This window comes from Neomonachus schauinslandi, chromosome 14 (assembly GCF_002201575.2).
Source record: "Neomonachus schauinslandi chromosome 14, ASM220157v2, whole genome shotgun sequence".
Classification (NCBI taxonomy): domain Eukaryota; kingdom Metazoa; phylum Chordata; class Mammalia; order Carnivora; family Phocidae; genus Neomonachus; species Neomonachus schauinslandi.
The window spans coordinates 71,584,324-71,599,520 of NC_058416.1; the positions used below are offsets into that span (position 1 = coordinate 71,584,324).

Here is a 15,197-nt window from a genome sequence, read left to right on the forward strand (position 1 = left end):
GGGGGGGGGGGGGGGGGGGGGGGGGGGGGGGGGGGGGAGGGGAGTGGCACCGGACCACAGGGCAGACTGTTGTGGCTGAGCACTTCCTCTCTCCCACTGGCTCACTCTGTGGTTTCCCTTGCAGGGCCTGTGCCAGCAGTGAGACGGAGAGCGAAGCTGGAGACATCATGGACCAGCAGTTCGAAGAGATGAACAACAAACTCAACTCTGTTACCGACCCGACTGGCTTTCTGCGGATGGTTCGCCGCAACAACCTCTTCAACAGGTGCGTGCAGGCTCCAGCTCCCAGGCCGGCTGTAGGATAACGTGCTTCCGGCTGGCGCTCCTTCCAGCTGCTGGGGCCGCCGGCCAGGAATTTGCAGGAGTGTGACACTTCCACAGCCCCACGCTTATCGGGGCCTTGGCGCCATGGCAGCACCTCTGGGTCGAGAGAGAAAAGAGTGACGGGCTTGATGTGACCATCTGTGTTTGTCTGGGTTGGGAGGTCCAGGGGCCGGCTGGCTGCCTCTTCATGTAGCCCAAGAGCCGGCTTCCCAAACAGCAGGCAGAAGCCAGACAGAGCGCTTCTACCTACTCCTTTGCCCGCTTTGGTCAGCGATGTGTAGGCCAAACACCTGAGATTGAGGGAGGCCAGGGAGAGAAGGGGTGCCAGCCTTCCTGGAGGGAGGACTTGTCCAGACCCAAGCCCACCCATCCACCCTGAGACCCAGTCTCCCTATTACTTGACCAAATAAGCCTTCATGGCTTTAAGATGGGTCCAGGTTGAAATTGCCAACCAGTATCCCCCTATATCCTTTTATCAGGGGTGATAGCTGAGCGGTGTCCAGATAAAAGCGTGGCAGGCAGTTGGGGTTGAGGGGTACCTGTCCCGCTTTCATTGGGTTGCCTGGCCACAACCCGGGAGTCACATTTAGAACTTTCCAGAAAGATGTCCCAGATTCTCAGGTCCCTGCCACGGCCTTGACTTTTAAGGGCAGCAGGTGGAGCCTGAACACAGGAGGGAAGTGACTGTGCTCTGGGTGGAGGCGGCCTCTGCCTGGGAGCCCTGCTCTGTGGGGCACACGGTGCCCTGTCTGCTCCCACTGCAGGCCCGTTTCCTCTCCTTATTGTGCTGTCCGGGTGACAAATGTGTGTTTACTTTCCCAGGGCCAAGCTGAATGGGTGGGAGCCAGGGGCCAGGGATGTGGGAGTTGGCAGCTTGGCTGGAGGAGACTACAACTTCATGTTGGTTCACCTCCAGGTCCTCCTTCATCTCCTCCGCTTCACACGTGTCCTGCACGGCTGTAGTTTCATGGGGGGATGTGGCCCGGTGGGGGGAGGCCCGGGCCTGGGATCGTGTCCTTCTCCGCCAGCATCGCGGCCTGTTGAGCAGGTGACTGTCGACTGCAGGAGCCGCCGGCGTGGTTGGGAACCACAATGCGGGGGGGGCTCAGGGTCTGACTGTGTTGCTTGCCGGCTGAGTGAGCTCTGTCAGCCTGTCTCCTCGTTGCTGAAATGGGAACAAGCTTCTTGGCTTGCAGTTTTCCCTTACCGTGGGGATTAAAGGGGCTTACGTATAAATAACACACGGACAGGCTTCCTAATGCACAGAAGGCACTGCACACACTGCTTTCTACTGTTTTGAGTAGAGTGGGAAGGACAGTGCTAAGCTTGAATTCTTCAGGTAATGTGGGTGCATAAACTTGGGAATGCGACGGGTGTTCACCACCTAGGGTGTGGCCTCACCTGCTCTTCTTCCGACCCCACGTCCTGTCTTTCACATGAGAGAAGGCCAAAGACAGGCCATGAGGCCTCCGTGGCCCTCCTGATCACAGGCCTGCCGGCAGCCAGTCAAGCCCCTCCAGGGCTTTGGGCATACGGTAAGAAAAGGGTCAAAGCAGGTATGTCTGGGATCCTAGCTCATCATCCCTGGGTGGGAGCTGGTGTGACTTTCAGATCATGGAGCTGCTCCTTTTGGGAAAATGGCTTTCATCCTTCACATCTGCTCTGACGTAGGTCTGATGAGCACGGTACTATGGATTAATTGGTGGGTTCATTTAAACAATGCAATCTCAGCTGAGGACTGGGCCAGCCTCGGGGCTGGGTGGGGAGCCTGGGCCTCGCTGCCTCCTGCTCTGCACTTAGCTCCCTCAGCAGCATCCACAGACATTTCCAATCTTCACCTTCTAGAGGCTTCTGAGGGCAGACTGTATGGGGGAAACAGCCTGTGTTTCTTCAGCTTCAACACAGTGAGCCCATAAGGCCCCGGACAGTTTGCCATGCCGAGTGCTCTCTGCCGCTTCCCGATGAACCCAGGAAGGAGGTTCTGGCTTCCATCCGAGGGCAGCAGAGCTTCAGGAGGGACCACAGAGGCAAAGGTGTCCTCGTCAGCTAGCGGAGTGCAGGCCTGCATGTCGCAGCTGAGGAGTGCACGCGGGCGAGGGGCTGGAGACCTGCGCAGCAGCAGGTACCAAAGCTGACTGCAGGCAATGCCTGCCGGCTGCCCTGCCAGCCTGCGCCTTCCCACGTCCCCCGCACCCCCAGGGCTCCCAGGTGCACTGCCCTGCCTTGGGCTCCCAGGCCTCCCTCTCTGCCCCTTCCATGTCCAGCGACCTCCTCGAGGAGGTGAGCTGCCTTGTCCCTGACCGGCGATGGCTAAGAAGGGGCTTGTCTTCAGGCTCCCGCTATTGACTGAGGGCTTGCAGAGTTCTTTGGCGGCTTGCTGGACCAGTCTGGCAAGGAGGCTGCCACGGCTGGTGAGACCTGGCATTAGAGTCCTCTCTTGCCACCCCTGGCCTTGCTCTTTGTTTTGTCTTTGATTCAGAGGTCTCCACAACCACTGGTTTCCTTTTTGCCTGTGCACTGTGGTGGAAAACACATTTACACGAGCACAGGGCAGGTGCCGCTACGCGTCCTGCAGAATGCTTCCAAGTCCTGCTGAGGGCTGGAGGGCCCGTGCCTGGGGGGGAGGGGGAGGAGGCGCTGTGCGCACGCACGGCTGAGCCTGGGGGCCGTCAGGTCACAATTGCTACAGGAGAGAGGAGAACAGGATGGCTTCGAACTGCATCCCGGATTCAGGGCCCCAGGGCGGTGCCACCGTCTTGACAGTGCCCCCATCCAGCATCAGTCAGGACCAGTATCTCAGAGAAATGTTCACGTCTCTGTTGCTACCGCTGACGCAGTATGCACGCTAGGCCTTGGTTTTTCCACATGTCCGGCTGTGTGTGTGACATGGTGTGCAGAGGGCCTTCCCTGTTGCCCAGAAATGAGTGGCTAGAGCCTACACAGAGGACAAAGAAGTGTTAAGTGTCCTCATTCTAAAGAGAGGTGCCACGAGGGGCCAGCGCCCTCCCTCAGGTCTCTGCCACCTCTAGCACCCCAGCCACGCACCTGCCACGTCTCAAAGAAGACTGGTGGGGGAATTGGCAAGTGAGACTTGGGGCCTGGTGGGAGTCCCCCAAGAGAGGACGAGGTGTCACCATCCCGTGGAAAGCAGCCTCCCGTGACTGGGGGGCAGGTAGAGGAGAGCCTAAAGGAGGGCCCAGGCGAGAGTGGGCGGGCCACAGTGTGGCCTGCGTGTCCATGTCTAGTGTGGCTCCCGCGAGGGCCTTTCCGGATGGGTGCATCCCATGGGCTCAGCCACGTGCTGCTTCCACACCGGAGTGGCTGCTTCCTGGGCAGAGGGCATCAGCAAGGAGAGTTACAGGACATGCAGGATGTGGCAGGACGGGGAGGCTGCCCCCCAGATCTGGTCGCCCCGTGTTGGGGATGGCAGGGGGAAGCTCCCGCAGGGCCCTCAGAAGTGCTTGCTCGCATGAACCTCCAGGGAGTCGCACGGAGGGGCCTCGGCAGCTCCTGATTCCCTCCCCACCCCCGCCCCTCACCCTAGAGAGTCAGACCTAGGCAGCGGGGAGGGAGGAGGGCTCCAGAACCCGCCCTGCCCTCCAAATCCGTGAGCAAAAGCCTGGCCTTCGGGGGAGGCGAGACGGGATGAGGGGGGCATGGCAGAGGAGACTGGGGACCACTTCTCCCCAGATTCCTGGAAGCATAGGGAAGAGCAGTGACTGCAGAGAAATAAAGCTGACCGCACAAGGTCAGCCCCGTCAGTCTGCCGGAAACCCCGCAAACCTGTGACCGTCTCTGCATTTGTGACATGCGTGTGTCTGCACAGACGCATGGTTGTGGTTCTTTATAAACATCCGAATTGCACCTGCCCCTGGTGCCGCCCCGAAGCAGCCTGCACGAATGCCATGCACGTCCGCACTAGACCGGACGGCACCCTGGCCGCACCTGTGTTCATATGGCTAGGCAGTGTTCTGCGGTGTGGCACATAGTCGGGGGTCTTGCTCTGGGGCCAGGCAGACCTGGATTTGGGACCTTCCATTAGTGGGTGACCTTGAGCCTTTTATTATTTCATCTGGAAAATGGGGGTAATAATGGGAGTTATGAGGATGCCATCCATGTGGTGATGGATAAACAGTGTAGTAAGCAGTTTCTCTCCCCACCTGGGTCTGAGGTTTCTTTTCTCTTTTCTCTTAAGATTTATTTACTTTTCTGAGACAGTGTGTGTGTGCGAGCAGATCGAGAGGGAGAGAAAGAATCCTCAAGCAGGATTCCCGCTGAGCAAGGAGCCCAATGCAGGGCTTGATCCCAGGACCCTGAGATCATGACCTGAGCCACCCAGGCGCCCCTAGGTCTAAGGTTTCTATGACACCAAAGCCCTTTGAGGGGGTGGGTTCAGGAATCAGCTCTCTACCCCAGAACCTGATTGGATAGTTCGATGCTGCCTCCCCTTACAGCCTCTCTCTGGCCACCAAATACCAGAAAGACTTTGAATAAATGCAGAATGGTAACCCAGTTAAATGTCTGTTACAGCCACAGCCCTGGCCTTGAGCCTCAGGGTTCCTCGCTCAGCTTCTGGCTGCTCTCCTGCGAGCCCTGTCTTCTGCTCTTTGGTGGTGGCCATGTGGCTCTGAGCCAGGACTCTGTCCTGCTCTCCTGATGGCACCAACAAGAAGGCTGAGCATTCTCCCCAGCTCTGAGCTGGGTCAGCCCACCTGCATCCCCCGCACAGGGGCAGTTCTGGGCAGGGGCCTTCCTGCCAACAGCTGTTCCTTCCACAGGTGGGTCCAGGCCCCAGGCCTCAGGCAGGAGCCCCTGTCCTGGCGTCCGACTGATCAGTAGGTACACCAGCCAGCCCTCCTCAGGGCCCCTGCCTGTCCCAATGCACCGCCTCGAGGCATCTGCCAGGTTAACACTCGTGCGCCACCCCCACCGCCCCACCCCCACCCCCTCTGTGCTTCTCTGAGGTGCAGGTGTGATGATAGGAATGCTCTATCAGGAGTCACTTTAAATTCATGTCTGTTGAGTAGTGACAAGTTTATTCAGAATTGAAAAGGATTTCCCACAGGTTGCCCCTAACTATCAAGCTTACCAATACATATTATAAGGCACAAGATAATTTATAAATAATGTTTTGTTTATCACTTGTTTATTTATTCACTTTCTTGTTCCAGAACTTATTTAAGACAGTTGACCAAAACATACAGATGCCACCAGATCACATAAAAGAGAAATAAATGGATGAGAACATCAAGATAGAAGGAAAGTAAAGGTAGAAGAGAGGGAATAAAATTTATATACGGAACGTGTGCCGTTTAGCACCAGCCAAAGCAGAGAGGTCAGCCCAGCCGATGTCTGCCTGGCCCCAGCCCTGACCTTGACTTGCCAACTCACAGTCTACCTTTTAGCAAAGTCCTCAGCAGCTGAAGTGCTGCTCCGTCTTTGCCTGAAGCCCACACCCCGTGCAGCTTCTAATGGGCGCTGAGGCTGAGCCCGCCCCACGGCTCCTCCTGTGTTCCCCGTAACCCTCCTGCGTTCCCCATAAACACTAGGCCACCTCCACCCCTGGTGATCTCTTCCCAAATGCAAGTCCCTGCAGAGACCTGCCAGGTCACCCTGCAACATTTCTGGTCTCCATCCCTCTGTCTATTCCCACTGCCACGACCCTTCCTGGAGACTCACTGTTCCCTTGACATGGCCATTTAATGGGATCCTGGGAGCACGCTTGCAAGGTCCCTGACACTCAGCAAAGTTCGTGGCCCGCGTCTCCCACCTTGTCAGCGCAGAGCTGGGCTTGGCCCCCCGCCGGCTGAGCCTCCATCGCCCACGCTGCTGTCCTCACCACCCACCTGGGCTGCAGGCCACCGGACTTCGCTGTCCCGCTCTGGCTGGGGCGCAGTTCTGATCAATCACCTTCTCGCTCGGGGCCCCGAGGTGAAGTGGCAGAGCTCGGTGTTCGAGTCCCCATGGCCTGGCCCCGCCACCATTCCCACTTCCCATTGCATTCTCCCTTACACTCTGTCCTAACCCGACGGGACCCTGGACCTGCCCTTTCCCTCCTCAGGGCCTTAGCTTGGGCGCAAGACACAGCAGAGAGGGCTTTTCCCTGGGGTCCGTCTCCAGCCGCCCCTTTCACAAACCCATCTTGGATTTCCCTAACTGGGAATACTTTTCTCCTTCTCTGAAATTCCCTGGCACTCTATCTGTCGAGAAAGGAGCCACCGCCTTTTGCCTTGCGTTTTAGTTACACATGTCCGTGCCCTATCCTATCCCAGGCTGCACCGTCCTCCAAGGCTGGATCACGCCTGATTTCTCTCTGTGTCCCCCAGGGCACCTTGCCATGTGCCTTGTGTTGAGTGGGTGCAGGTACTTGTTGATTCATGAGGGAAGGGAGGGAGGGAGGGAGGGAGGAAGCAGCGAAGGAAGGAGGGAGGAAGGAAAGGTCTGCTGGCCAGGACTGAGACAGACATTAACAGCAATGGCAGTGATGATGATGATGATGATAGTGGTGAATGTCTATTGATTACTTTCTGAGAACCCAGCACTGTGTCAAGTGCTTTCCATGTATTATCTTAGCCAGTCCCATCAACAGCCATGAGGGGAATAATTGCAACCCTTTCTTAAGGATTTGGGCCCTGAGACTTGTTGCCGAGGGTCACAGCTAGTCAGTGACAGAGCCAGGATTAGGATCCAGGTCTCCAAAGACAGTGCTCTGGCCCCCAGATCCCTACCCGTCTAACACCCCTGCCAAATGATCACAGCCTTTGCTTGAATCCCTCCAGTGACAGGGAGCTCACTACCTCACGAGGTGGTGTTTTCTGTCTCTGGACAACACTAATACAGCTTTGGAGGTTCTTTATGAGCCAGTTGGTGAGACTGTGCAGGCTTGTTGGGTGCAAGGGAGGCCAGATGTGTTTGACTCACAAATTATGTATAGGGGCAAGGCCCTGTGGAAGGGGGTTTTCCTGCATTGCTGGATATGCATTAGCTAGACAGGCCACCCCAGGATCATTGTTTCTTCTCTCCATCCCTGCGTACATGATAAGCCTGTTCCCCACTGACTGCCTGGCTTGGACCATCTGTCCCAGCTCCTGAGCGTAGTCCGGAGGTAACACCCGTGCAAAACTGGGCTGCGCATCAGGTTTTCCCAAGGCAGCAATCTGCAGGTTTGGCCGTGGAGCCTCACGCACGTTACAGCAAGGAGCAGATGGCCACAGCAGAGCCCCGAGTGGGCAGAGGCTGTGACTTCTCTTGGTGGAGGTTTGTGCCACAGCCCTTCACCTTGGCCATGGACCTGCCGACAAGCCGAACGTTACAGGAGGGCCCAAGAGCAAGAGGCAAGAAGCCACGTGCAGCCCCACGTGCTCCTCAAGCTAAATTGCTGGAAAAGCAAGGGTCCCTGCCTGATGCCACCCAGCTTCGTGGCTCTTCTCCCGAGGAGGGAGCCAGACCCGACAAACCGGGCACTTGGTAATTAAGGAGGTGAGCCGGCAGAAAGCGCCGATACCTTATTGAAGAAGTACTTAAAATGCGTCTGACAGCCTTCATCTCCCAGAGGAGACAACCCTTCGTGTGAGGATGTTCAGCAGAGAGTCACTGAATGGTATCAGAGTCCTTTTTAAATTGAATTGAGGCATCTCTGGCTACTTGAATATAATAGATTTGCCAGTTAATTTTTCCACGGTACCTTAAACCCCGGGTACTTGTTCAAATCTCAGGCCAGCTCCAATCCCTCAGAAGACTCGGTTCAGAGTTCGGAGCCCTGGAGGGAATTTTGAAGCATCCTGGGCAGGACTGAGGGCAGGGAGGAAGGAAGCAAAGGGCTCAGCTGTGCGGCGGGGGCTCGCCCAAGAGCAGGGTTCGGCCGTGAGGAGGAAGGTGGAGGGGCAAGAGAGGAGCAGAGGTGGGACTCCCTCAGGCCCAGGACAGGCAGCCTGGCTCAGCCCTGAGGCTGTGAGCGCAGAGGCTAAGCTGCCCGACGCGGCCATTAGAAAGTGAAAATGTCCAATAAAGACACCCTGAGAAGGTGAGGAGCCGAGTCAGGAATACAGCTGAGAAGAGGCAGCCACATTTAGAGCGAGCTCCCCACTGTGGGGAGCAGCCTCCTCCCTTCCCCCCAGCACGGCCCTGACCAGGAGACGAGGTCCTGCTCACAGAGGGCCCCTGGAGACTGGTGGCCCGTGTAGTGTCTGCCATCCTGGGGGAGAGGGTGCACTCCAGATGAGAGTTCAGGGCCCAAGATCAAAACAGCACTAGGCTTCGGGCTCCCTGAACACAGCACCGCCCCCCCCCCCCCCCCCCGCAGGCTGCAGGCTTCCTGTTGCCTGACTGTCCTGAGGGGCAGGGCCCTGCCCGACCTCATGGCCTGAAGGAAGCTTAATCCCCGCGTTCCTCTGTAACAGCAGAGGGGCTGGGCGTGTGGGGGGAGACCCGCCTTGTGTTGAGAATTCCCATGACCTACGCACGTCACAGCCTAGATCTAGCCCACCCCGGAAGATGTCCCACATGGGTGACTTCCGTCCCCCCTCCCTTCCCCTCCTTCCTGGTTGTCCTAAAGATGTCATGGCTGGGTGTGCCCCACAGTGAGCGCTCCGGCTCAGCTCCAGAGCCCCACGCTCAGAGACACAGGAAGGCCCCGCATGCCTGGAAGGGTAGGCCCCGGGAGAGAGGTGGGAAAAGAGAATACTCTCCAAGGCTGCCTCAGCTCTCCTGCCTGCCTTCAAGCTTCAAGGCCACGTGTGTGCGCACACTTGATTGTAAGCTCCCGGAGGACAAGCACCAAGTCTCCCCCTTCACTAAGGAGTCCCTGCGGTCCGCAGGTGGGCTGCCGGGGCGGGGGGCGCCCGGTAAGCTGAACAGCCATTTTCTCCGGCACCCGAAGGAGCAGAGCCTCAGCAAAGCTAGTTCCTTCCTCTGGCAGATTGGGCCCGTGGCATTTTCATGCAGTGGCACCTTTCCTAGCTGCTCCCTGGTGCTCTGCCGGGGCTCTTGCCTCCTCCCCAGATCAGGGAGTCCTGTTCACAGTCTGCCAAGGTCTGCCCCTTGAAGGGCTGCTTGTCGCTGGGTCCAGGTGTGCGTAGGGGAAAGCCAAAGCCAGCCCGAACCTCTGGAGCTCTGGTTCCTCCCAGTGCTCCGGCTGTACTGAGCTCTGGGTCGCTGGCTCCTTTCTCCATGCCGCAGAGATGGGACAGAACCTCAAGGCCCCGTGGCTCTGGCCATGCCTGGAGTGGTCAGGTTTGAGCGGGGCTTCTTTGTAGTCTCTCCCGAGGGAGAGTCGGGCCCCTGCTCCCTTGTGTCCACCTGCTCATTCTGCTCTCCATCTTTGAATGTGAAGGCATGAGAAACCAGCATGTGTGGGGTGGGGTGGGGTGTTTAGCGTGCTCAGCTGTGTGCACAGTGACCTAACCCCCCCCCTCCAACGGAGCCCTGATGGGAGGGGCGACTGGCGTGCTGCCCACGCGGGGCTGCAGTTTGGCTGGAGACTTGCAGGCGTGCAGTCCCCCACCGCCTCCCCTGGGGCTGGGTTGGCTCCCACCCGGCAGGCACACACACCCAGCCCAGACAGCCACAGCGCCGGCCGTGTCAGTGTGTGTGAGCCCGAGCAAGGCTGAGCACCCGGGGTCCTCTGCAGGCCCATCCCAGTTATAAATCACCCTGCTTGGGGAATAGATCTCTTCATCCCCGAAGGGAGATTCATGAGCAGCCAGTGCCGCCCAGGCCGCCTGGTGTTTGTCATCATTCCAGAGACATAAACTACACCCCGATGCCTCTGCCCTTCTCCGTAGTGCTTCACACATCCCCTCCGGCTCTGCATTCCGTTACTGCAGAGGCCGAGCAGCTTCCGCCCTACCTGCCGGCCTCCCTCCTCCCCGAATCCGGGCTTGCTCCCTCTCCTTCCCCTGCTACCACCCAGACAGCCATGCAGTGGAGAAAATGAATATTTCTCCAGAAGTAAATTAATAAAAATCATCTGAGGAATAAGCTAATAAAGACGGTGTGGTGTGAGAAAATCTCTGCCGAGAGCTAGGCTGTCAATTAGCCCCACGGGGTCCCTAGCAATAAATGGACAGGCCTTGAGGAAGGGGGGCCAGTGCCACCTGCTGGCACTGTGCAGTGGTGCAGCGGTGAATCCTGGCAGTCGGGTCGCTGCCAGAAAGCTGGAAGCAGAGCAGCTCCCCGGAGAGGCTGCCTACGGTCAGCTCCACCTGTATGGACCCAGCAGCGGGGAGGGCAGGGGTCGGAGGCAGGTGCAGGTAGGCAGGTCCTTCAGCGTGTCCTGAAGGCAGGGAGGGTGCGTGAAAACCCCTCCCGTGCCAGGTGGGAGGCCTGCCTGGCTCCTGCCCTGCTCTTTGGCCTTGTATGGCTCTCTTATTGTCTTGGAGCCTTAGTTCCTTATCTGTAAAGGAGGAACAGCCGCGCCTCGTAGGGCCCTGAGGGGGGAGTGTGGATACGCAGGCCTGGCAGGGGCCTAGATGCGCCCCTCCTGTGGCTCACCCTCCTGCCACGTGTCAAGCGTCTGCACCTCTGTCAGTGCTCCCGTTCTGATAAGCGGAAGGCACCCTTCTCTGTCTTCGAGTCAAATTTCCAAGGCAGAGAGAAGCCAGCCAGGCTGAAAGTCCCCGCAGAAGGCGAAGCGGCGCAGTCACTGAGTTCCCACCGTGGAGGACCCCCAGCCCACCCTGTGGCCATTCCTTCACAGCGTGGTGGCTGCGCCAGGAAGGAGGCAGGTGTGCCTGCAAGGAGGACAGCTGGGGCTCCTCATCCCACACACCTGTTCACACCCGTCACCCACTGCCTGCCAGGGCTCAGAGCCCAGGGGACCTGCTGTCATTTGGCCGTGACTCTGATCCTCTCTGCGAGGCATGCGCCCATGGTGCCCACTGTCCGGGGCAGATGACTCGAAAGCTGCGCTCACACAGGGCGCACAGGGGGGCTGCCGAGCTTCCGACTCTGGGGGCTGGGGCAGTGTCTGGCAGTCCGCACAGGGGTCAGAAGAGTCTCAACGGTTTTCTAGAGCAAGTAGACTTTTAATTTATTAAAATGAGAAGAGACCGGGTGCCTGGGGTGCTCAGTTGGTTAAGCATCTGCCTTTGGCTCAGGTCATGATCCCAGGGTCCTGGGATCAAGCCCTTTGTCAGGTTCTGCGTTCAACAGGGAGTCTGCTTGAGGATCCTCTCTCTCTCTGCCTCTCTCCCTGCTCACTCTCTCTCAAATAAATAAATAAAATCTTTAAAAAAAAAAAAGCTGCGTGGGACTTGCAAGGACGTTAGTCCGATCCTTTTGTTTTACAAGCAAGGATGAGAGGGGAGTAGAAGAATGACATGCTGGCCAGAGTCCCAGGGCTGGTAGGTGACAGGCAGCCAGGAGGTCCACTGCTGTGGGTAAGCATTCCCAGGCTCAGGGCTGAGGAGCTGACCGCTTGGCTGTTTGCTGTTGTTGAATATCTTTATGCAGATGTCTAGGCAGATGTAGCCCAGTAAATAGCTGTGGTAGGTCACTGTCAGTGCAACACATGAAAGGGAGCCCGTGGGTTGCAGTCTGCACAGGGCAGCTGTGGCACCTAATGACCGGGGAGGGGCCACCGGCCACCCCAGCAGGACCAGGGTCCTGGCCCGAGACCCTCCCCGGGCCCACACCTCGGGAGGGCCCTGGGGCCGCACGGATCCTCAGTGGCTCCTGGGCTTGGTTTGCCGCGCTCCAGCTCTCTCCCCCTGGGCCCGAGGTCCAGTGGCCAGGCCCGGCCAGGCGCCTGGGCTGCCCGTGCGGGCAAGCCGCCGCGGGAGACGTGGGAGGCCGCCGCGGAGGTGGGCTCTGCTGCCAGCCACTGATGCCTCTCGCTCAGGCAAAGGGAGCTGCATGGACTGACTGCGACTTTGGATTATGGTTTCAGGTTGTCTGGTTTTTGTTTAAACACGAATGGAGTATTTTCTGGGCTTTTGTTTTTACTTTGAAAATGGCATCTGTAGGGATAGGTGCCCTCCCCTGAACAGAAGCACAAATCAGAGGCTTGATCTCTGGGGCTTCCTGGCTGACCAGTGCGAGACACCATGTGTTCAGGTCTAAGTGGGCCTGTCTGGGCTGGGCTGGCTGGGGTCAGGGCCCAGGAGCTGTTGCTCCAGAGATGGTTCATCTGTGACCTGCGAGAGCTCTCGAGGGACTAGGGTAAGAAGAGTCTGAGAGACCGCACTCACATGGCGTCCAGGGGCGGAAATCAGCAGGTGTCGATGATGTGTGGGTGGGCTTGACAGTCGGCAAGAGAACGGGACAAAGTCAGGTGCCCACAGGCAGGGGCTTTAACTGAGGCTCAAACATGGGGCCTCGCCCCTGGCAGGTTTGCGTGACCTGGGGTGCCCAGGTCCTGGCTCTTGAAGAGTCTGCACTACCTGGCCACAAATGCTCAGAGAGGGTGTCCCAGGAAACCTGCTCAGAGCAAACAGGTGCCTCGATCGACTGTCTGTTTACTGGCCCTGGTCAAAGGCATCTGACGGGTTCTCCATCAAGCTGGCCAGGAATGAGGGTGGGGTGTCACACGGCCTAATCACGGCTGGTCTGCGAAGCCCAGCCCTGGAGCCTAGTGGGAAAGTTCTCAGGGAAGGGTATAGATTGCAGACGGCCCTCTGATGGGTCCAGGGAAGGAATTAGCCTGGGGGAGGAGCTTCCTGTTCAGGCAAGCCTGATGCTTAAGGAGGTGCCCGGCCTCCCCACAGCACAATCCCAGAGCCCCAGGTCCACCTGGCATGCTTGTCCCCCACAGTCACCGCCCCAGGCACTCCAGTCTCTATCCCCCAACATCTGTGCCCTTCCCCACATTGTTCCCTCAACTTGGAATGGCCTTCTCCACCTTGTCCACGGGCAGGCTAACTCTGGATGATGGTGCCCACATCAAAAGGCCCTCTCCCAGAAAGCCCTCCCTTGGCTCTGCCTGACCAGTGGTTGGTCAGTGTCTTGTGACTTGGTGTCCCCAGACCTCTGCTGGAGCCGTCCCCTTTCCTCCCAGCCCGGTGCGAGGACCCCGCAGGCCTGCCCCATCGTGGGCAGGGCCACATATGGACAAGGTTAGTGTTGTTGGGCCCTTTAGATGCCTCTGGAACTTCATGGGTTTCAATAAAAAGACACCATGGCCTTCTGCGCTTGCACTCTGGAATCCCAGCCTGTGTGCCCCCCTCCTGCCCAGGTCTTTGTCTCACTCACTGTCCCATTAGCTGAGACTCCCAGTGACTTTCAGTGGGGGATCCTTTGCAGCCGTTTCTCCATTCCTGATGCTTCGTGACTGCGGACAGAATTTCCCCTTTGTGCAGGTGCAGAAAGCAAGGCCTAGAGCCCCAGGCTGGGATTAGCACCCAGCGGGTCTGCCCCCAGATACGTCCCCAGCCCTCTAGCTCCCTCCTTCCCAGGCACTTTTTTGGCCACTTCCAGAAACCATGTTTGAGCACCTCACCGTGCCAGCAGTGTGCCCTGCTCAGGCTTCCGGGCTTCACCCAACCTGATGTCCTGTGCCCTTGGGACTCCACTCACCAGGGAGGAGTCAGACTGGCCCAGCATGGGGTGCAAAGTGCTTGGCCTGAGTAGTATGCTTTGAGTCAGCTGGAAGGAATCCCCCATGCAGCTTGGATTATGCTGGTCTCCGGGGACCCCGGAGGGGAGCTCAGGGGGGGCTGGGCTCTCTTTCTGCAGAAGAAGCTTTTAAGTTCCGAGCCTTGGGCTTTGTGGAGTGCCCCGCCAGTCACGGTGAGCACCTGTGGCCACAGCGTTGTCTGGGGACATGGCACTCCCTCTGGACACCTGCAGCTGGATTAATCAGACTCAGGTGCCTCCCGCAGGGTTACAAGCCCACCATCCAGGCAGACACCTGTCTAGGGGGTGGAAAGAGAGGCTCGCGGGGAGAGGGAGCTGAGCGGTCCTGTCGGCACCTTGTCCCGCTGACCCGATGGTGGTGCGGGCTCCCGGGGCTGTGAGCTCTGTCTGCCGAGGATGCGAGGGCACATAGGCCTGTGACAGACACTGCGTGTCCCGCCAAGCCTCTCCTCTGGAGAGCAGTTTGGTCCTCTCCTTCAGGGGAGTATTGCTCTTTGCAGCGTGTTCTGTGGAATTCAGTGCGCCCCTCAGTGTCACTCCAGGGCAATCTGTGCTTCACTGGCTCTGGTGGCAAAGTCACCCCACACCCCCAGTCGCTTGCGGTGACACATTGCCTGAGCGGGCGGGACAGGCGCAGGCGCGAGCCAGCTCCAGGCCTCCAAGTCCTCTGCCCGTCCTTCTCTTGCAGGGGCTGCTGAGGGCGCTCCCGGCTTGGCTTGGCGGGCCGTGGAATTGAGGTCAAGGGGGGCGTTGCTGAGAACGCTGAGAAGAGTCGGGGGGAAGCCAGGGGGCAGAAACCATACCTGGAAAACACAAATAGATCTTCCCAATCCTTTCTTTAGATGGTCGCGGATCCTGGCCAGGCCCAGGAGGGAAAGCTGCCTTCTGGTCTTTTCTCAGGAAACACTGAAGCTCTGCCACCAGCAGCAGCCCGGAGTATTTACCAAAGCTTGGAGGCATCTTGTAGAAGACCTGGTCTTTCCCCTTAAGGGTCCTTGAGGATGCAGCAGAAACTCCAAAAATGGGCACAGTGTCTAAATCAAGGTTAAGAGACCACTGACGGTCCAGCAATTGTGCAGAGAACGTCCCACTGTGCTGAAGCCACAGCGGCTGGGCTGCGGGGCAGGTTCAGAGGGACGGGTGGGAGGCAGCCTGGTCCCTTCATGGAAACGGGCGTGTTTCCCTGCCTGTTGTCTCTTGTGCCCGCCTGTGCTGGGTGTCCTCTGTAGGCCCCCAGGGCTGACAGCGGGGCCTGGCAGGTAAACTGTGGCCAGGAAACACTCTTTTTCTTTTTTTACAAG

General features: G+C 58.4%; 1 protein-coding gene across 1 annotated transcript in view; it reads left to right on the forward strand.

The window, feature by feature from the left end:
* The window catches only part of TTC28 (tetratricopeptide repeat domain 28), a 604,133-nt gene that overhangs the window by 561,061 nt on the left and 27,875 nt on the right, over positions 1-15,197 (forward strand). Inside the window, exon 13 of the mRNA XM_044921035.1 lies at positions 125-265. Coding sequence (XP_044776970.1) covers positions 125-265 — 141 coding nt within the window. The remainder of the gene's footprint in view (positions 1-124; positions 266-15,197) is intronic.